At 35.8% G+C, this 20204-nt stretch overlaps 3 protein-coding genes across 3 annotated transcripts; all 3 read right to left on the bottom strand.

Annotated features, from left to right (window-relative positions):
• Positions 1–1257: 1257 nt before the first annotated feature.
• LOC141827195 (type I inositol polyphosphate 5-phosphatase 10-like) lies at positions 1258–8770 on the bottom strand. The gene is made up of 12 exons (XM_074714435.1): positions 8743–8770; positions 7900–8227; positions 6017–6120; positions 4769–4858; positions 4651–4713; positions 4079–4154; positions 3873–3977; positions 3150–3762; positions 2862–3055; positions 2672–2780; positions 2200–2348; positions 1258–1824 (listed from the first exon to the last, which is right to left on the bottom strand). The coding sequence occupies exons 1-12, from the start codon at positions 8768–8770 to the stop codon at positions 1623–1625; spliced, it is 2061 nt and encodes a 686-aa protein (XP_074570536.1). The 3' UTR covers positions 1258–1622.
• Positions 8771–9825: 1055 nt separating this feature from the next.
• LOC141827405 (large ribosomal subunit protein eL30) lies at positions 9826–13001 on the bottom strand. Its single transcript, XM_074714633.1, has 5 exons — positions 12911–13001; positions 12694–12799; positions 10324–10425; positions 10156–10224; positions 9826–10062 (listed from the first exon to the last, which is right to left on the bottom strand). The coding sequence occupies exons 1-5, from the start codon at positions 12929–12931 to the stop codon at positions 10022–10024; spliced, it is 339 nt and encodes a 112-aa protein (XP_074570734.1). The 5' UTR covers positions 12932–13001; the 3' UTR covers positions 9826–10021.
• A 3105-nt stretch (positions 13002–16106) lies between these two features.
• Positions 16107–19150, bottom strand: LOC141827404 (uncharacterized). Its single transcript, XM_074714632.1, has 5 exons — positions 18896–19150; positions 18705–18811; positions 16913–17060; positions 16518–16712; positions 16107–16439 (listed from the first exon to the last, which is right to left on the bottom strand). Exons 1-5 carry the CDS (start codon positions 19124–19126, stop codon positions 16176–16178), a joined length of 945 nt encoding a protein of 314 aa, XP_074570733.1. The 5' UTR covers positions 19127–19150; the 3' UTR covers positions 16107–16175.
• Positions 19151–20204: the final 1054 nt, after the last annotated feature.

Below are 20204 nucleotides of genomic sequence, written 5' to 3'. Positions count from 1 at the left end.
TCTTCTGGTTAAAGAAGGCGATGGATTATCGATTGATTTTGTTCTAAGGTTGGTAAAGTTACTCATTTGGTTCATTGGGATCGCCTGACCTATTGTGTGAATTCATCCCATCCAAATCTTCCACTCCATCGCTCTCATTCAGTTTCTTTGACTCTGTGGATCATCTAATTTGATTTGTTTGTTCAGACCATTAGACTTGTCTATGCCCCTTCTGATGCCTTAGTTTATATAATTCTTCCAATTAATATTAGAGATCGAATGTTTCATTCCACTTCTTTCATTATAAAAACGGATGAGTAGATAATAAGCATAGGTTTTAGATTTACTTTATAGGTGAGCATGGAGAGGGAAGGTTGTTTACCTTTAGAATTTAAATAAAATCTGGACACATGAATTATTAAAAATATATATGAACAAAAACAAGTGTAAAAATTAAAAGAGCTCATTTTATAAAAAGATGATTCAAATTTAAATTTTTTAGACATTATAAATTTAAATTCATATGTAACAATTTTATAATTTTACAAAGTACTTAACACTATAAAATTATGTCACAACTATAAAAACCTGAAGTTAAATATAAATATCAATTTAGCTGCATACCAAAATAATTTGTAATGTTGAAAATTATGATTGTAAAAAAAATTTAAATTTATAAAAAAAACAATTTCACAAACATATCCATAGAAGTGAGAAAAATAAATTTAACTGTGCGATTAGGATATATAAAAATAAAAATAAACACATTCAAAAAGTATAAGTTTGAATTTAAATCCATAAAAAATTAATTTTATAATTTAATTTAAAAGAAATCACATCCATTATCCATTAAACAGAAGTAATGCATGAAAAAGTCGGATTTGGAATATCCATAAATAATTAAAAAAATGGAGAAAACTGCTTTTATGATTTTGAAAACGAATTATACGCTTTTAACAATTTTCCGAAAGGAAATATTGTTTTCACAAAGTAAATTTGTTTCCAGCTTCAGCACCATGAACTAATCACGGAACCATTCCCAATACTAAATTACAAAATTGAAAAATAACTGTAATTTTCAAAATAAAAAAGTAAAACGGAAATTGCAAAGTTTCAGTTAAATATTTATATGAAATGAACTTACAAATGAAGGAAACAAAGCATGCGAAAACTATTTGAACATTAAAAACAGCACTCAACTAGCTTAACCAATATTCTTTTTTCATAGAAGAAAATGCAAGAGCCAGCAGAAAGAATGAGACTAAAGAGCCTCCAAAATTTTTGTATGTCTGATCAAACACCCAATTTTCTGCATTATGATTACAATAAGAAAGAAGGTTAAATCAACTGGGTCCAGGGACAAAATATTCAAAGTTCGCGACCACCCCATTTGTGTGGCATGATCTCTAATACTTTACAGTTTGGTAATACAGAAAATTGAAGCTTTAGCTTCAGTAACTTAATGATACCTTTCCAATTTCTCTTATTCTCATTGTATCCTTATGAGCGAATTGTATAAATCATGCTGTGCAAAGAAGCAACTTGTGAGACAGATCCACAAGAACGAAGAGGTCTTGCTATCTAAAGTGAAACCACTACGGTTTCGCATAATGCTTTACATGCTTTTGGCATACTTGTATGTGTTAGCAATTGGCTCTCTGATGCAAAATTTCTTCTGCACCAACTCTCATGTTAGGAGTGGATAGATTCTTTGACCTATCATCACTCACCCCAACGTCCACAATAAACACTGCACAAACGGGTCGATGGTCTGAAAATTTAGACTCCCCTCTGATGTAAGACAACTGCACAATTCCATCACCATGCCACAGAATGCGATCACACCTGAAATTGTCAAATTTGTTGGATTCATTTTATTCAACCAACTGAAGGAAAATTATGAAAAACGAGGTGTTTGGTACATTCTAACATGAATCAAACAGTCACAGAAGTTTGTGTTTTTCTAGTCATGCCTACATGATTGCAATCAAAAGAATGTGAGTGCCCTTAAGCACTAGGTGCACCTCATGTTGTTTCCAAAGAATGAATAGAGACTGGAGGGTCACTTCTTTAATCTATGATCGCCTAGTGCTAGTGATATTTCAAAAACTTTTCGCATTTGTAGAATTTAAAACAGCAATAGTTTAGTATTTGATTCAGTAAACTATAAAGCTAAAAGATCTTTTCAGCAAATTAGTTTGAATTTAGCAGCAATTTTACCATGCAGGTGTTCTCCGTTTCTTCTTTGATGTTGCAATCTCTCCCGCATACATATCTGAGTTGTTTGAGTATTTGTAAGTTGGAGCAAAGTAGATCTTCCCTTCATTCCATCCCTTGAACACTCTCCCAGCTTCTCTTTCAATCTTAAGCTATCAAAACAATTTGGATGAAAAATCACCAAGCCGAAAGCTTTTCACCACAGATGTCGAGTAATACAAGTCATACAGGATCCATTTAGCAAAAGGAAGAAGAAACTCCTAAGCACATTTGCTAAACATTTGGATCAGGTATAAGGAAAGAATGTTACATGGAATGGTATGATGACCCAGAATAATAATGATAAAAGACACTACGAGTATTACAAATGTCTGCAAAGGAAAAAATAGATGATTCATTTAGATAGACATTTGTTTTTGTTATGCATGTTTTTCACTTGTGGATTTGATTACTAGAGAAGGTTAATATAAATTACCTGATCCTTCTCGAAAAGTGCATCCCAGTTATTATCCTCAAGAAGAATTTTAGTTTCACTATAGCTCAAAGAAATCCGGTAATTCAAATCCCCCAACCATATAATGTGGCTGAGCAATCAACAAAGTGAATCAAGATTAGTGGTCCTTTGTTTCATTTAGCGTAGACAATTATTTATAAGAAAATCTTACTCGTGCTCAAGAATCTTTACAGGTATTCTTCGACCAGTTCTTCTGCAAATTTTCCTGAATTGTGTGTGTTTCAGTATTACTGAAACGTCAGAATTTCTTTTCAACTCATCACCTCCTTTCTCCCCTGAAGCCAAATGACTGCAAACGAAGCAAAAGCTTGTTCGGTGCAATGACATGCTCAGTGAAATGCATCCCTAAAAGGTGAAACAATGAACAGCTTTCAAAACAAAATACTACACTAGAATGCAAGTGAAAGCTGATGAAAATTTTGACAAGCCTTCCTCTCACCTTATTACCAAGATAACCCATAATGCCCCTTCCGATACAAGAGACTCGTAGGTGTCCTATGTACTGGACAAGTTCTCTCCTCACCCAGACAGTTACAAAAATCCCCACCATCTGTTTCCTGGCTATTAGCTTATACTTCTGCTTACTTCTTGTCGGTGTAACAGGGAAACCTGAAAGAGAATAACTTCCTGCTTCCTCTTCCTCCTCTTCTTCTTCCTCCTCCTCTGAGTCTTTGTCATTGAAGTGAGCATGCTGGCAACTAAAACATGACTCCCTGTAGTACTTCCTTGTTGCTTCAGCAGGGCAGTTGCAGGCCCTTAGACAGCGTCCCTCCTCTGTTCTGAAAGTTTTGCTAACAGCTATGGGTGATGGTTTCTGAAAGAACAATGAGCCGCCTGACGATTTTGACTCTCTAGATATTTGAGTCTTAATGTTGGAAGCCTGGGACGATGTAGAGTCGATATAAGGAGATGATGTGTGTGATTCAATATCAGTCTCTGAATCAATTGGACCATTCAACGCTTGGTTAATTAGTGATAGCCACTTTGCTGCAGGTTCATTGTCCTCAATTACAAGTACATTTCCAGCATTCAGAGGTACTATCTCCTGAAAGCTGGAAGACCATAAAGAAATAGAAACATAAGGTTCTAAGAGGATCCAAACATATTAAGCTAGGATATGAATCCATCGCTTTCCTTTGAAAAGATATAAAATCCAAATTACCCTAAAACATATAAATCTGAGTGATCATCAGAGGGGAGGAAGTCACTTAGGCTAAGTCCCTTATGAGGAGTATTTCCTCCAACATTCCATGTTGCCACAAAAATCCTAAATCGCCATGATAATGGAAATAGGCCAATATATAAATCGACAAGTAAGCAACATAAAGGTGAGATTTAAGATACAAAGTGCAAGGGATATCATCATACCTGATTGCCTTGCTAGTTATGGTGCTGGGAGCTCTAGACAGATAGTCACCGAGAATCACGCTCTCAACCTGTGAATCTGTTTCTTGAATGATATTTCAGAAATAAAGAGATTACTGACAAATTACAAAGAAAGATGCTTGGAAATCAGAATGTACTAAGTAAATACATATCATGTTTGGTATAGGCAATGCAACCATCATGGTGATTGTGATTAAGGGTGAAAAAAAATGGAGGTGGTTTATCATTTTGTTATTCGCTATTCTACACAATAGTAGTGGTATTTTCAAATTTGTAAGTGGCTTCTGGGCATTACCTTGACAAGATTTCTCTTAAGTGTCCTCTTTTATTCTATAAAACCCTCCAATTTACTAAAAGAAATTCTTAACAAGTGATTTGCAAATTGCAACCATCATTCTTTCAAAACTTGAAATGAACCCACTAGAGGATAATTCAATCAGCATGATGATTTAGAACAATCAACATTGACACGAAAATAACAGTGATATTCAACAAAATACCCATACCAAATGTTCAAATGGACAGAAAGAATATATATATATATATGGTTGTACCTGAAATGCTATTCCCAATGGCAACTGAAGAGGTCGAGAAATGTGGTCTTCCTCGAAATTCAACTGATTTATATATTAAAAATAGTAAGGGAAGCACAGATGGATTATAGTAACAAACAAGCATTCATAATATCAGAACCGGTCTTTGAGGATATCTGGTGCTTCAGATACATTATCTTATCTTTTGTGGCTGACATAGAAAGGATCTCTATAATAAGTAAAATTACAAACAAAAAGCAGACAGTTGAATTATCTTTCTGCAATATGCTTTTGTTGTCATTGCTTTTTTATTAGTTGAAATGAGTGAGCTTTGGTTTCTCCTTCTGCTCTTTGATGGCGGTGGAATATATTTAATCTTAAGAGTGAGGAATTGTGCTAAGGTTAGGGGTGGGGATGGTTCTGTTTGGTTAGGAAAACCAAAAACCAAACCAAAACCGAACGAAAATTGTTTCAGTTTGGTTCAGTTTTAAATTATTAATTATATATATATATAACCAATTATAGTTTCACAACAATAATTCAACCGAAACTAAAAACAAACATTATGACAATTTAATGTTAATATTGATTAAGGAACATAAAAATATAAAGCAATAAGAAATCATAATAATTAACATTCTATTTCTTTTTCAATATAACATATATATACATATTATGAAAAACAGCTCATTCAATGGTTTGTATGAGTTCAAATCAAGATCAATAATCTTACCTAGTATCCAAACTGAAAGCATACCGATAAACCAACTTTTTTAGTTTGAATTGGTTTGGTTTATTGGGTTTAGGTTATAGATGTCCACCCCTAGCAAAGGCAATATTTTTAATTTATCTTTGGAATTGTACCAATCTATGCAGATGTTCAAATCCATTATTTATTCCCAAAAATTCCAAGAAAATCATCCAAATGATCCTTGTGAGTATACATCAGCGATCTAAGAGAGGCCAGCAAAAATTATTTATTTACAAGATCAATGGTTGGTTCTTATATAAATCGATTATGACCAAACTAAACAGTAAAGTTACGAAATCCACAAATTAATAATTCAAACCCAGAACCTACCTGGCGTGGTACCTTTGCTTGCGTTCCTAACATTATTATCATTGATCCGAATAATATTCCAAAGCGAAAACTGCAAATAAGATCAAGATTAGAAGCTGGAATAAGATTGCCACGACTTTCTCTTCAGAGTAGACGCGAGGCAGATTGCCAAGTTTAGTTCACTTGTAGAGTTATATTGAAACAGCAAACTAAAACGAATTAAGAACAAAAAAAATGAACGAAATCTTCTGCAAGCTTATCGCAGGAAAGATCGTAACATCAAATACCAATAATAATAAAAAAATCTCCTAAACAAAAAACGGTTACCTTTTTCCATCTGCTTTCCTTTAAGTTCATATTTGACGCAATCCCCAGCTTCCTTCTCCAACCCTCCAAAAAAATTGCAACTTTTTGATCGAATCAACTCCAAACTGCACCAGACAGCTTTAAGATAAACAAAGACGCAACAATAAAAATAAATGTCGACTGGTTCTACCGACTTCAAGACGACCGCATCTACAAGCTTGACGCATCTAGAGCGAAAGCTTAAAAGTCTCCCCAGCTCCGTTCCAAGTGGAGCAAAGCAAGAAGACCCCGCAATGGAACAGTCCACTCGCGACACGGACTTATGGGCAAAGAATGGAAGCCGGCGGGCACGCCTTCTCTGATTGTCTCCCCCGAGATGGACGCCCTCTATCTCTCTCTCTCTCTCTCTCGATCTTTTTCCTTTCCTCCCTCTGCGAATTAGATTTCGGCTTCTCCCGCTTCGCTTCACGTGGTGTGGTAGGGTTCGTCCGAGAAATAAATGAAATTAAAAAATAAAATAAAATATTTCTGTTAATTCGCGTGGGAAAGTCCGTTGCGGCCTCTTCGACTTCATCGCAGAAGCTTGCTCCTTCTGGAGGAGGAATAATTTAATAATGTTAATATTTTAAGGGCAATTTAGAAAGAATTTAAAATTTACGAGGAAATTTTAAATATGTACAGTTGGAATTTATTATTATTGTATTTTATGAATAAAAAAGAATAACGTAAATAAATATTCCAATTGTAATTATTTTTTATTAAAGGTGAAAGAGGCGAGTGACGCCCTCAAACGTGATGGTCATTACTCCTTATTAGATAAGGCTGTGATAGAATTGCCAACCTACAACAAGAGTTGAAATGTGATAATCATGAAATATCCTCCCTTTTTCTTCAGAAAAAATATGGAGCAAAATATAAAATCTATTACTCTAATGGTTCCACGACTATCTGTGAAGAAGTAAATCAAGAAGTTGTAGTTGGTCACGATGGAAGAGAACATTACGAAATCAAAATTTGACCTTTGTCCACTTTAACAAATCTGCTCCGTCATCACCAACTCAACTATACCCCGAAGCATGAAATATACTCCCAGGGCCGTCTCAAGGTTTTATGGGGCCCTAGGCTAAAATTATTTTTAGACCTTTAATATATTTTTTAAATATAAAATTTTTCCTCGTCTTTTTTCATTCAAATTTGGGACCGACAACCAGGGGCGGCTCAATTTTTTTAAAATAATTGTTATTATTTAAAAAAATTTCTCTCACTCTTTTTTATTCGGATTTGAGATCGACAATGGTGGGTTTAAAATTTTTTTAAAATAAATTAAAATATTAATTTTAAAAATAAATTTTTTATATAAAATTAAATTTTCTTGCTTTTTTAGAAGTAAAATTATTAATTAAATTTTCATATTCAAGTTTTAATAATAAATTTTTTTCAATTGATAACATTGTTAAATTATTTAATCTTTCTTGAGACATAGTTGAACGTAAATAAGACTTTATTAATTTTAATTTTGAAAAATAAGCCCTCAAGACTTTCAACTTTCTAAAAACTTTTCACCCTGAAGAAACACATACATTAATCATTAATCAGATACATTAATTTTTACCCTAAAAAATTATTTAATATGCAGAAGAAAGATCAATTTATAATATTTTATTTACATATTCTATCAATATATATTTATTTCTTAATTCAATTCGTTCATGAACATGAAAATTATATTTTCATTCCATTTTTCAATCAGAATTATCTCGTCATTGATCAAATTAAATGAAGTAATTAGTCTGATTGTTGAATCATCAAAACATGCCAGCAATTTAATGATGAAATAAATCATAATAATAAAAGTCATTTTATAAAATAATAAAGATCATTTAATAAAAAAAATCATTGCTCACCGACAAAGGCGAGAAGGCCGAAGGGTTAGGGCGCGAAAGCGAAGGCGTAGGCCGTAGGCGCGAAGGCGAAGCGCGCGCAGGCCCGGCCGAAGGCGAAGGCGCACTGGCACAGGGTCGGGGCCGTCGGGCGAAGGGTGCACAGGGCCGGGCGAAGCTGCGAAGTCGCGAAGGCGCAGGGCCGGCCGGCGGGGCGAAAGGTGCGCAGGGCCGGGTGAAGGCAAAGGCGACGGCGCAGGGCCGGGCGAAGGGCTCGTAGGGCAGGGCTGGGCGAAGGCGCAGCCGCGCAGGCCACAGGGCGGGGCGAAGGCGAAGGCGAAGGCGAAGGCGACTTGGAAATTTCGGTTCAAATCGGGGATTCATATTTCAGAGCGGAAGGAAGGTGAACGGTTTTTAGAATTTTTTGAGAATTTTAAGGGGTTTTCGGGACTCTAATCGATTAAACCAATTAATAAATTTATTTTAATAATTTTTATTTTTTAATATATATATTAATATATTGAAAGTTGGACCCCAATTAAAAGGGGGCCCTAGGCATAGGCCTTAGTGGCCTATGCCTAGAGCCGGCCCTGTATACTCCCACTTGTGAGTATGTTCGATATCTAATTTATTTATCTATATCTAACCGTGGGATGAACAATACTAAACCCCTTTAGATGAGCATAATTATATCATCTTCCATCTCTTCATTTATTATATATAATTAGCTCCTATGACACGATACAGAAGTGTGAAATATCCTTCCACTTGTGAGTATGTTTGATACCTAGTTTATTTGTCTATATCTAATCATGGGACGAATAATAGACACTTGAGATAAACATAATCACTTGTTGACACCATTACTCATTATAACCTTTATATCATCTTCCATCTCTTCATTTATTGTATATAATTAGCCCCTAGGACACGATACAAAAGTAAGACATTTCGATGACAAATAAGAACATCATAATTCAAATTCTGTCTAAAAAATATTTATCTACAGTAGATTTATAAACTATGAATGTTCGAATGCATGATGCGAACACTTCTTAAATCTACTCTAGTAGCTGATTGAAAAATTTTTATAGAATCAAACTTTTATAAATTGAATCCATCACCTCTAAAATTAATCCATTCAAAAAAATAAATATTTAATTTTAAAAAATGATTATATATGATTAACATAATAAAAAAAGGTCTAATCTGTGATAAACAATTCATTTCGGTACCCAGTTGGAACATTCTACAATTTCAAGCATGAATCTCGATAACTCTTTTTTCTTTTTTACCAAGTAAAATAAATTAATATTAAAAATAATAAGTTTGAATTTATATGGCCATCCATGAAATTAATACAAATGATCCAATCACAGAGCGGGGAGAGATATTTATAGGTCGTCCACGTGGCATCATAATGGCTTCATATTTTAACCGTCATGTACTCAACGTGACGGCCATATCCAACTGTTTTTGCTTTAATTTCATTAATTTATATATTTTCTTTAATGAAAACCATTTAACTTTCCCTGAGTTAATATAATAATGAGGAATAAAGCTCCTGTTAAAAAAAATCATAATATAATTATAAATTATCTTACGCTAAAAACATATGCAAATTTAGGAATGCTGATGAAACCGAACAAATCATAAATAAAATCTAACATCCAAACAACCTCATCAATCTCACAACTATTTATAAACAAAATAAATCAAAAGATTATAATTAATCAATACAAAAAAATATATTATCTCAACTCATCGAAATTCAATCTTTATCTACTCTAACAAATCTATTCCACAATAACCAACTCAATTATATCTAAAAACCAAAAAAATTATAAAACAGAACACATCTATGGTGTGCATCACAAAATCTTAATTATTATTATTATTAATTTAGACATTCAAATTTCATCCATACTAATTTTGAAAGTAATTGCACACTTAGACAACTTAAACATCTTATGATTAAGGAAAATTAACAAAATATCCAGGAATTCAAGCTCATTCTACGTTAAGACACTAGAATTGAAGTCCTGCAAGAACGACTAAAACCAAAAGTAAATAGTAAACCAGGAAAGGATATGTAATATTGTCAAAAATCACATGGAATTCGAAGTTGAGTCCCCATTTGCATTTCTCACTGTTCTCCGGGGATGCTCTTGATGATATCGGAGTCGCCTGCAAAACAAAAATTAAACAAAAAGTCAATAAGTTGCCATCAGGGAAACAAGGTTGAGGTCCTTGTTCCTTCTGTTCGATAGCATGACTTACCAGGATCGATGATGCTGAGGCAGCAAACTCGGAAATATTTACCACATGCTGTGCCGAGGTCAACATTATCTACAAAGTGCAAGATCAGAAAATAAAACATGAGAAAATATGATTGATAAGTAGAATGTCGAATAAAAAAGACAGCAAACAACTATGAAAATCACTTACTTCCACTAAAATGATGAACTCCGACCTTTGCCAGCATTGCATAGTACTCAATCTCAGACTTGCGGAGTGGGGGACAATTGTTTGCAATGATAATCAACTTTGCTGTTGATTAATAGAACGATTTAGTAACCAAAGTTTGTGAGAAGCATTGTATTCGGTAAAGAAGTAAAAACAAATATAAAAGCTGGATCCAACACAAATAAGAACAAAAATCCATCACAGCATTCATAAGCTAAATAACACAAAGCAACGGTAGCTCTTTGTTTCAAATTGACAGAGTGTAGAATAAGACATAGAAAACAGGAACTAGCTATATCAATGACAAAACTGCTTAACACTATCAAATGGATGAAATGGACCAATTCATTGAGCAACCAAATAATCGATAAGGAACAAATATAGATTAGAGAAGCATGATTGCTGCAAGGGAATCCCTAACGGAAGAAAGTCTACAACTTATAGACTACCTACAGACTCAAGAAACGGATAATGGTCCAAATAAACCAAAAATAAATGACTAGGATCAGATTGCCAAACTTGGACATGATTTAGAAGTTAATAGCGAACGATGCATGCATTTGCACACATAAAATCCAAAGGTTTTAAACTGTGATTTCATTTTAAATTAATTATCCATTTATATATCAATCAAGGGAAACAAGAGTGCTGAAAACTCAACTAATGCATGTCACTGCAAAACTTGAGCCAACTTCAAAAGTGGCAGTCAATTCTATTATAAACATCAAAAAATTAAACCGAGTTCAGTGATCCACACAACAATCTTCCCAAATATACATTGAATGAAACATGGATAATACCATAATGTTATAAATCCTGAACAGAAAATCAGTAAGGATCAAAAGACTATATTGCCTTCCCCATATTCAAAAATACAAGTATATGAACTACTTGAAAATCATAGAATGGGGCAAGGAGGCATTGATGTTGGAAACTGCATTCATCTCAGAGGCACAACTATAAAGCCAAAGAGCCAAACTCCAGTTCCATATCACACCCAATTAACACAAACATCAAGTTGAAATTGTTTTACATAATAAATCAGTCTGGAACAAAAGAAAACATTTTAGTGCTGTCATATAACCTTCCCCATATTCAAAAAGATAAGTAATTGATCTACATGAAAAGCACGAAATGGAGTAAGGAAGTATTGTTATGGAAAACTGCATTCATCTCAGAGGCATAATTACACAGCCAAAGAGCAAAACTTCAGTTCTGCATCACAACCAATTGACAAACTCCATCTACCAGATCGGAGGTGATTACTAATCCTACACAACAGAGCAGTCGGAAACAAAAGAAAACATTTTAGTGTTCTCATATAACCTTCCCCATATTCAAAAAGGATAAGCAAATGATCACTATGAAAATCAATGAATGGGGTGAGGAGAGATTAGTATGGGAGACTGCATTCATCTCTGAGGCACATTACACAACCAAAGAGCCAAACTTCAGTTCCGCATTACAGCCAATCAACAAACTACATCAAGTTAAAAAAAATTCTACCAGATAGGAGGTGATTACTAATCCTACACAACAAAGCAGTCGGAAACAAAAGAAAACAATTTAGTGTTGTCATATAACCTTCCCCATATTCAAAATGGATAAGCAAATGATCAACATTAAAAATCAATGAATGGGGTAAGGAGAGATTAGTATGGGAGACTGCATTCATCTCTGAGGCACAATTACACAACCAAAGAGCCAAACTTCAGTTCCCCATTACAACCAATCAACAAACTACATCAAGTTAAAAAAATTTCTACCAGATCGGAGGTGATTACTAATCCTACACGACAGAGCAGCCGGAAACAAAAGAAAACAGTTTAGCATTGTCATATAACCTTCCCCATATTCAAAAGGATAAGCAAATGATCAACATGAAAATCAATGAATGGGGTCAGGAGAGATTAGTATGGGAGACTGCATTCATCTCTGAGGCACAATTACACAACCAAAGAGCCAAACTTCAGTTCCGCATTACAGCCAATCAACAAACTACATCAAGTTTAAAAAAATTTCTACCAGATCAGAGGTGATTACTAATCCAACACAACAGAGCAGTCGGAAACAAAACAAACAATTTAGTGTTGTCATATAACCTTCCCCATATTCAAAAAGGATAAGCAAATGATCAACATGAAAATCAATGAATGGGGTGAGGAGAGATTAGTATGGGAGACTGCATTCATCTCTGAGGCACAATTACACAACGACAGAGCCAAACTTCAGTTCCGCATCACGCCCAATCAACAAACTACGTCAAGTTGAAATTTTTCTAGCAGATAGAAAAGGGGGAACGCATAGCTACAATCCCAGATGCATAAAAGAAAGGTAGTAAGGTAGTGTCACCTTTAGAGCCCCGAAGTGTTCTGAGGACCGTTTTGTAGCCGAGAGTGTACTTCCCGCTCTTCATCACAAGAGCGAGCCTGCTGTTGATGTTCTCGGCATTCTTCTTCTGCATCAAGTAATCAGAAAGTACAAACCCAGAGGAAAACATCAGAACACGACAATACAAGAATCAAGGTACAGATCTGGGAAAAAGATGATAGATGTGATCGGAGAATACCGATTTCTTGACGGGGGCCATCGCTCGGAGAACTGCACGGCGGCGGAGGTTGCAGGGGGGAAAACAGAGACGGCGTTAGGTTTTCACTGAATTTATAGACAGCGAAGAAGAACCAGAGCTGCACATTTACTAGATTGCCCTTCTGGCAGGGACAATGATCTTTGAGCCGTCTGTTTTCCAAAGTAAGATAACTAACGGCAGAGATTGCATTTAGGGTTTTAATTGGTGAAAGAAATACTTTTAGTCAACAAATTTGTATCTCCTTTAAAAAACGTTTTGATTTCTAAAAAAAATTAAAGACTATATTTTTATTAAATAAAAATATATATATAAAAGTTGTGTGTTTATTTTTTTAACTATAATATGAGGTAACTATATCTTAGTATAGGAGTTGCTACGAAGCATGACTTTCATGTGCCTAAGTTGGCAACTCAATTGATTTGAGAGTCATAAAAGTCCGAGAATGATAGTGTGAGACATCTGAGAGATTCATAGGATTACGAATATCAATAGAAGTTAAAGATGTCAAATGGATCAATTCATGATGGAACAGGTCAACCTATTAACAACTCATCATATAGTGGAGTAAGATGGACCGACCCCACCAATTTGATGGATTAAAAAATTTTCAATCCAACTCAACCGGAGGCGAGTTGCGAGTTAGGTGGACCAACTCACGGGCCTCTCAAAAAATAAAAAAAATAAAAAATATATTAAGTTTAGATTACCGTTTAAACGAGTCAAGTTGAAAATTTTAAATTTTAATTGTAATTTAGACGAGTCAAGGCTATTAGTCCATTGAGTTTTCTATAAAAAATAAGTTTTCTGAACTCGTGGGTCAACCCAAGTCCGCCACGGATCGACCCATCTTAATCTATCTTAAAATGGATTGATAAATCTATCTAAATTGTTTGATGGAACGGATCAATTTGAAAAGTCTAATCCAAATTGACGGGATGTATTCTGCAAGGCCTTGGGACTTTGCATAGGCTTAAAGGAGGTAAGCCCAATGAATTAGAAACCATCGATAAGATTCGATATGGAAAATTAATTTAAAGTGTACAAAATATTTATATTCAAGCCATAATTAATTTGAGGTTCATCCAATCAACTGAAAAGCTTAAGCAATTGATTGAATAGATTTCCCAAACAATTACCAAATATAGTTATTGGTTATTCAACAACTACTTGTACCTAATTAGTTGACTAAGAGTTATTTTAGTCGACTAAAAATGAACAATAGTGGTTGCTATATTTCATCAAAATATTTATAATAATCTTCCAATAAGTGATTGTATTGCTCTTAAAATGCTTGAATAAAATTGAAAACTTTAATTTAAGCATTTGATAATTTCTTTTTTTTTATTTTAGTCTATTCGTCAAATGAGGAGGGTTTTAATTATAAATTTATTTATTTATTTATTTGATAATTTAGGTATTCACTTCTTATGATCTGATTAATCTTAGAAGTAATCGGTCCGACTCCACGGAAGTTTTTCATCAATCACCAAGGTAATCGAAAAAGTACAGATGGATTCTAAGTTTCTAACCAATGACCTAACGTCATAAGTTTTTCAAACTCTCCAAGTATAGCTTGTTTTACGTGAGATTTGAACCCTAGTTGTACAAGAAGACATCCCACCTCTTATAAAAGGTTTTATCTTACCATCTATTGTGAAGAAATGATTCTTAGTATAAGGCTTTAGAGGTGACTCATCCGATAAATTATAAATCATAAAGGTTGCTCACTCGCATCTACCCTTTATCAAATAATTAGAGTTGTCAAACGGATCAACCCGTTAGAAACTCATCATATGGCGAGATGGGACAGGTTAGCCCACCAACTTAACGGGTTAGGGTTAGCAAATCTCCAACCTAAGACAGGTTGTGGGTTAGGTGAGTCAACCCACAGGCCTGTCAAAAAATATAAAAAATATTAAAATTTTTAAATTTGGATTGAATTTAAATTGGCCAAGTTAAAATTTTTAAATTTGGATTGCAGTTTAAACCGATCAAACCCACTAATCCATTAAAATTTTTAATTAATTTTAAATTTGAAAAAATAAAAATAAAATTTTCTCAATCTGCAGACCAACCCAAGCCCACCACGGGTTGACCCATGCAGGTCGTGGCCCTAGGTGGGGGTCGGCCCACTTGAACCCACCTTAAAATAGATTAATAAAATTTTCAACCCAACCTGCTTAAATTATTTGACATGACAGACCAATCCAACGGACCCAATCCAAATTGATTATACATTGTTAGTCTGGCTAGGACTTTGTTAACCCTGAAGAACTAACTATGATCCATGAAAGCCACATCTGCTACAATTTTCATTGGCCTTTTTGTGAATCGGAATAAGATGGGGGCAGGCAAGCAATCCACTCTGCTGCATCATCCTCTGTGGTATGCATTTGTTGTTATTGCTCATAGGTAGGTAACTCCCATAATTTGCTTCAATTGTATAATGGTTGGTGGCTTCAAGTGTATAATGGTTAGTAAGACATCTATTCTCTTACTTTTATGTGTTTGTTTTTATTTAATTAATGCGTATGTCCTTGTTAAATTGATAGTAATAGAAATTCAAAATCTAATTTGCAAGTCGCTATTCACTCTTCCTCTTTAACGATCTGAACCGTGTCCATCGCATCAACAGTGAGGCAGGTACAAAACCATAAATCTTCTTACAAATGCTTAAGTATGGGGGTGCATGATTAAGTTAGAAGTACCTAAGCCTACAAATTGTGCAAAGACTACAAGTCTTCCTACCAATATTTAAGTATGGGGTTAAGGTTGAAGTACCTGAGTCCAAACAAGTGGATATAAGACCTGAACAATTGACTACATATTTATCCAATTGTAGCAAGTTATAATAGTTCATTCCCAAATTAGAAACAACAGAAACACATAAAGATAGAACTATGAATGTTTCTTTCTTTGAAAATGCATGTTCACATAGAAGTAAGAAAGAACTTATGAATCAAGATGCAATAAGAGACTTTCATACATGATTTTCTAGTCTCATAGAATGATAAGTGGATCCTAAAGAGAGTGCAATATCAATGGGTTGATGATAAAGAGAAAGCTTAAGTAACTCAGTGAGAAGTTACTTGATTCAACAAATATACTTCACAAATCACATTAAATAAACGAGATGCTTGAATTATTCAAACTTTAAAACTCGAGGGAGGTTGATTCGATGATAGCAACAGGGGGAAAAAGTAGTTAAAAGCTAAAAAACATATGAGACAGACAGGGAAAGGAACTACAGCGAAATTATCTTCGCTACTGATTGTGCTGCAATAGGAGGCAAGTTCACAGAACAGAAATCTTGCCATGACTCTGATGTAGATGATTCCTTGTCATCCTCCTCCTCCTTCAGATTGTTGTTGCTCTTTGAAAATTCACCATGGAGGGTGATGATTATGCTCCGAGCTGCTTCGCGTGCCTCAGGCAGTCTGTCATTAAGCAATTCAGCTGCCACTCGAAGAAGAGTTGCGATTCCAAACTCTGTCATGACTTCAATATCCTACAAAATGTTATGATTAGCATGATGCAGCAAGTTGTCAAATAGACTGCAGTAAATAACTAGAATTGAGAGACTAACCATCTTGGAGATGCATTTAGACATGGAAATAGCAGCTTTAGCCCTGACTCTAAGGTTTGCATGATTCACATAAGATTGAAGCTTCTTTAGTAAAGGTAGAGGAGGCATACACATCGCCATCTTCTCGAGTGCCTTTTCGGCTTCCTCACACACAAATTTCTTGTCTTGGGATGCTTTTAGCAGAAGTTGAAGTAGCTGAAAAGGTTTGTATCAAATGTTACAGAATGTCTAAGACTTGAGATACATTGTTGATTTTACTGTCGTATGCTCGTATTCCATTAGTAAAACATTTAAAGATTTGTGTTTTGAAGGAATTCAGACTGACTGATATTGATATGCAGCATGAGAAGAAAATAATTTAATTAAGGAAATGCAAAATAGACTTTAAAAAATACCAGCTGGTCGAGAGCATTGTCCTCAGTTGACGAGAGCAACAGTGCACCAAATGACTGAAAGATGTCAGCTGAGGCCATGATGGATGTCTTACAAAGGGCACTCCTTGGACTTTTCATTGCTTTAACTAAGACTGTAGTTGCATTTCCCCTAATCATCAAGAGAGATGCAATAATCATCATAACCAAATTTTCCTTTGCAGAATGATCGATTTTGCATGCTAACAGAACAAGAAATTAGCCTCATTCTATTGTCAAAATAACAAAGTGAGAAATGAGTCTGCATAACAAAGAGCACACAAAAGCTCCAAGACAAAATTAGATAGATTTTAAGGTTAGAGAAACTGTTACTAGCCCAGAGATCTCAGTTGGCAATCCACTAACAGCACCTACTGAGGAACTGACCATTCATATTAACATGCCCACTCTGTCCACTAGTGTTGCAGCTGCTTGAGATATAAACAAGACATTGAAGTTTGGAGAGATTGAGGAACACCTTGCTCTCAAAAGGCTCTTTAATCGGCAGTAAACCCTAAATCCATAAGCAAGGGATGGAACTCTTTGTTGTACCATTGAGTCAATGTTGACCTTGACACGTGATTTAAGTGGCAATTACACCAGTGCCAACTAATTAAGCTAATTATTTTTTGTCTCTTCTATTTAAAGTTCATAACCTATCAATTTGTATCTCATTGAGTGTCTTTCCATCCTTATAACTAGAATTTTTCAATTTTTCTATAATTCAAAACAATAAGTATTCTGTTTTCTGTAAACCATGCTCTCTGTTCTAAGTCTAAAAGAGGTTAAGAGACATTTGATGGCTGCAAGGGTCTCAAAATTTTCAAGCGCAAGCACCTAGATGAGACAATATTATCCTAAGAAAAGAGAGCTCATCAACTCTGGCCTTGACCAACCACCTAACTTGTATCAATATTTGAGGGATTACCAAGCCATGGATCCCCCTCCAAGATGATGATCCAAGGAGCCAAGCGCACAAACCAACCCATTGTTGAGTTACCAAACTGTCGAGTGCATCCTCAAGCTGTGTCACTTCTTCTAACATGACCAACCCGAAGGAAACAACTACTGTGCTCATAGACTTGAAAAAAAAATGGTGCAATCCTAAAGTTAAAAAGCCAAGCATCTTGTGATTCTTTTGTTGAAAGCAGATAAATTGCCTTGATCCTTTTTCCATTATGTTTTATACTCCAACACAAGAATGTAAGTTTTGATTCAAAGATTAAAAAAAATCACACACACACACATATCCTTGCTTTGCTCATTTACTATGATAATAATTTTCATCAACATTCCAAATGCACATAGCAAGGATATATATATATACAGTAAATATTGTATCTATCACAAAACTTATATAGCTATCATTGTTGAAATTTTATGCAGTTATCAATTTTAACAATAAAGATTGTTATCTCTACAAGGAAGACTTCAAACGATATACAAGTTCAATCAATCTCCCTGCTCTCTTCTTCGATTAATGTTTTGAAGCAAAACCTACATGGTATCAGAAATTATTACTTCAAGACAAAATCTGTAGAATCACCGCATGATCCATGTAAATTTCCTCTTAGGAACAGATAGAAATCTTACAATGAACTACCAATCAGGCATACAAACAAACACCTTTTCCACACTTCCAATTGCTCATTCAATCCGTTACCGATTGGAACAGATTGACAAAAAGATTTAAGCATGGGAACCTTCACTTTTCATGATTTCGTAGCAATAAAAAAAAGAAGAAAAGGAAAATTAAAGGATTGAATTTTGAACTCACAAGATCGGCACCAAAAGAGAAGAGTGATGGAGAGCCATCCGGCGCAAATCATTCAACGCTTCGCACCCTCTGATCCAATCTTTCGAGCTCAACTCGTCCAGCAACACCTGCTCAGTCATCCCAACACATCATACCCAGAAAGCGTACAGAAAATTTCAAAAATTGAGATCTCGATCGGCGACAGGACGAACCGCCATCTTCGATTCTGGATCGGCGAGGGCCGCGAGGTCCTCGGAAGGGACGTACTCCACAGACTGCTCCGGGGGCGGCGGATTCGGCGTGTTCTCATCATTCACGCGGGAGGTTGCGGCAAGGGCAGCTGCCGCCTTCCTGGCGGCGAGGCAAGGGGAGGCGGCGACCTTGGCCACCTTCTTGGGCTGCTCGGCTGAGGGAAGAGCGTTGTCGAGGGGTCTCAGAGGCATCTTTGCTGGAGGAACTGAGAGGGATGGGAAGGTTCTGCTGCTTCTGCGATGGGGTTTTGAAAGTCGAAGGCGGAATGGCTAATTTGAACGTTGCTGGGGAACGGATTTGATTATGCTTACGCATCATCCGGAATTCGACCGTTGGGACGGCACTGGTTTGAATTTGAAAGGTGTTCGACCGTTGGGGCGGCACTTATTTAAATAAATAAATAAATACAGGGTAATTTTTAAACGGCCTCTAGGTTAATTAATTTAAATGAATTTAAAATTATTTTAATTTACTTTTTGAAGGAGGAGGAGAGAGTATTTTAGTATCAATGAAATCTCAAAGATATTTTAGAAAAATTATTAAACCTCAAGTTATTTTGATAATTATTCTATATTTTATAGTAATTGATTGTTAAAATAATGTTTTTAAACAAACTAACAATTTAGACTAAAACAATAACACTTGAAATATATATATATAGAAAGAGGGAGAGAATTGATATGTTGAGCACCTCCTTTGTGCGTGCTTGTGAGCGTCGCCCCCGACCCACCGCCGCTGCCGCCGCCCATCGCCATGCCGTCTGGCCACCGTCGACCGCCGACCCGGGCGCGATCGATGCGTCGCTCGCCAGCGCGTCGGCCGATGTCGGATTTTCGATCGGATTGTGGCTGGAATCCAGCACAATTTGGCTGGAACACGGTCGGCAATGGTGCGCACCGGATTCCAATCAAATTGCGGTCAAATTCCAACCAAATCACAGTCGAAATCCGACCACGATTTGGCTAGAAACGCGGTCACAGTGGCTCGCACGATTTCCGGCCAAATTGTGCCAGATTCCGACCACAATCCGGTTGGAATCTCACGCCGATCGACGCGCCGATGAGCGGCGCGTCGATCACGCCCAAGCCGACGACCGACGGTGGCCGAACGGCGTGGCGAGGGCGGCGACAGCGGGTTGGCGGCGGAACATTGTACATTTCCACATTTAAACGGTCAGATCTGCGCGCAATCGCATGAAGGACAGTGGATCGAGTAACGCTCACGGATGTGCACGAAGGAGTCACTTAACAGATATATATATATATATAT

The sequence above is a fragment of the Curcuma longa genome, chromosome 4 (genome assembly GCF_044706935.1).
Source record: "Curcuma longa cultivar G26 ecotype Majalengka, Jawa Barat chromosome 4, ITB_CL_G26_1.1, whole genome shotgun sequence".
NCBI classification, from domain to species: Eukaryota; Viridiplantae; Streptophyta; class Magnoliopsida; order Zingiberales; family Zingiberaceae; genus Curcuma; species Curcuma longa.
The sequence above is the reverse complement of the archived record's forward strand: the minus strand, read 5'-3'. Positions and strand labels throughout refer to the sequence as shown.

What these genes read in the sequence shown, in the direction of transcription:
- LOC141827195 (XM_074714435.1), bottom strand. Translation starts at nt 8,770, where the DNA reads ATGGAAGATGATATAAAGGTTATAATGA. An exon ending in TGATATAAAGGTTATAATGA is followed by an intron (nt 8,228 to 8,742) that starts GTAATGGTGTCA and finishes GAAATTTCCAAG; the next exon opens with TCGCCTTCGCCTTCGCCTTC. An exon ending in CGGCCTTCTCGCCTTTGTCG is followed by an intron (nt 6,121 to 7,899) that starts GTGAGCAATGAT and finishes TGTCTGGTGCAG; the next exon opens with TTTGGAGTTGATTCGATCAA.
- LOC141827405 (XM_074714633.1), bottom strand. Translation starts at nt 12,931, where the DNA reads ATGGCCCCCGTCAAGAAATCG. An exon ending in TGGCCCCCGTCAAGAAATCG is followed by an intron (nt 12,800 to 12,910) that starts GTATTCTCCGAT and finishes TACTTGATGCAG; the next exon opens with AAGAAGAATGCCGAGAACAT. An exon ending in CCTCAGCATCATCGATCCTG is followed by an intron (nt 10,063 to 10,155) that starts GTAAGTCATGCT and finishes TTTGTTTTGCAG; the next exon opens with GCGACTCCGATATCATCAAG.
- LOC141827404 (XM_074714632.1), bottom strand. Translation starts at nt 19,126, where the DNA reads ATGCCTCTGAGACCCCTCGACAACGCTCTTCCCTCAGCCGAGCAGCCC. An exon ending in TCTCTTTTGGTGCCGATCTT is followed by an intron (nt 17,061 to 18,704) that starts GTGAGTTCAAAA and finishes CTTGATGATTAG; the next exon opens with GGGAAATGCAACTACAGTCT. An exon ending in CTAAATGCATCTCCAAGATG is followed by an intron (nt 16,440 to 16,517) that starts GTTAGTCTCTCA and finishes AACATTTTGTAG; the next exon opens with GATATTGAAGTCATGACAGA.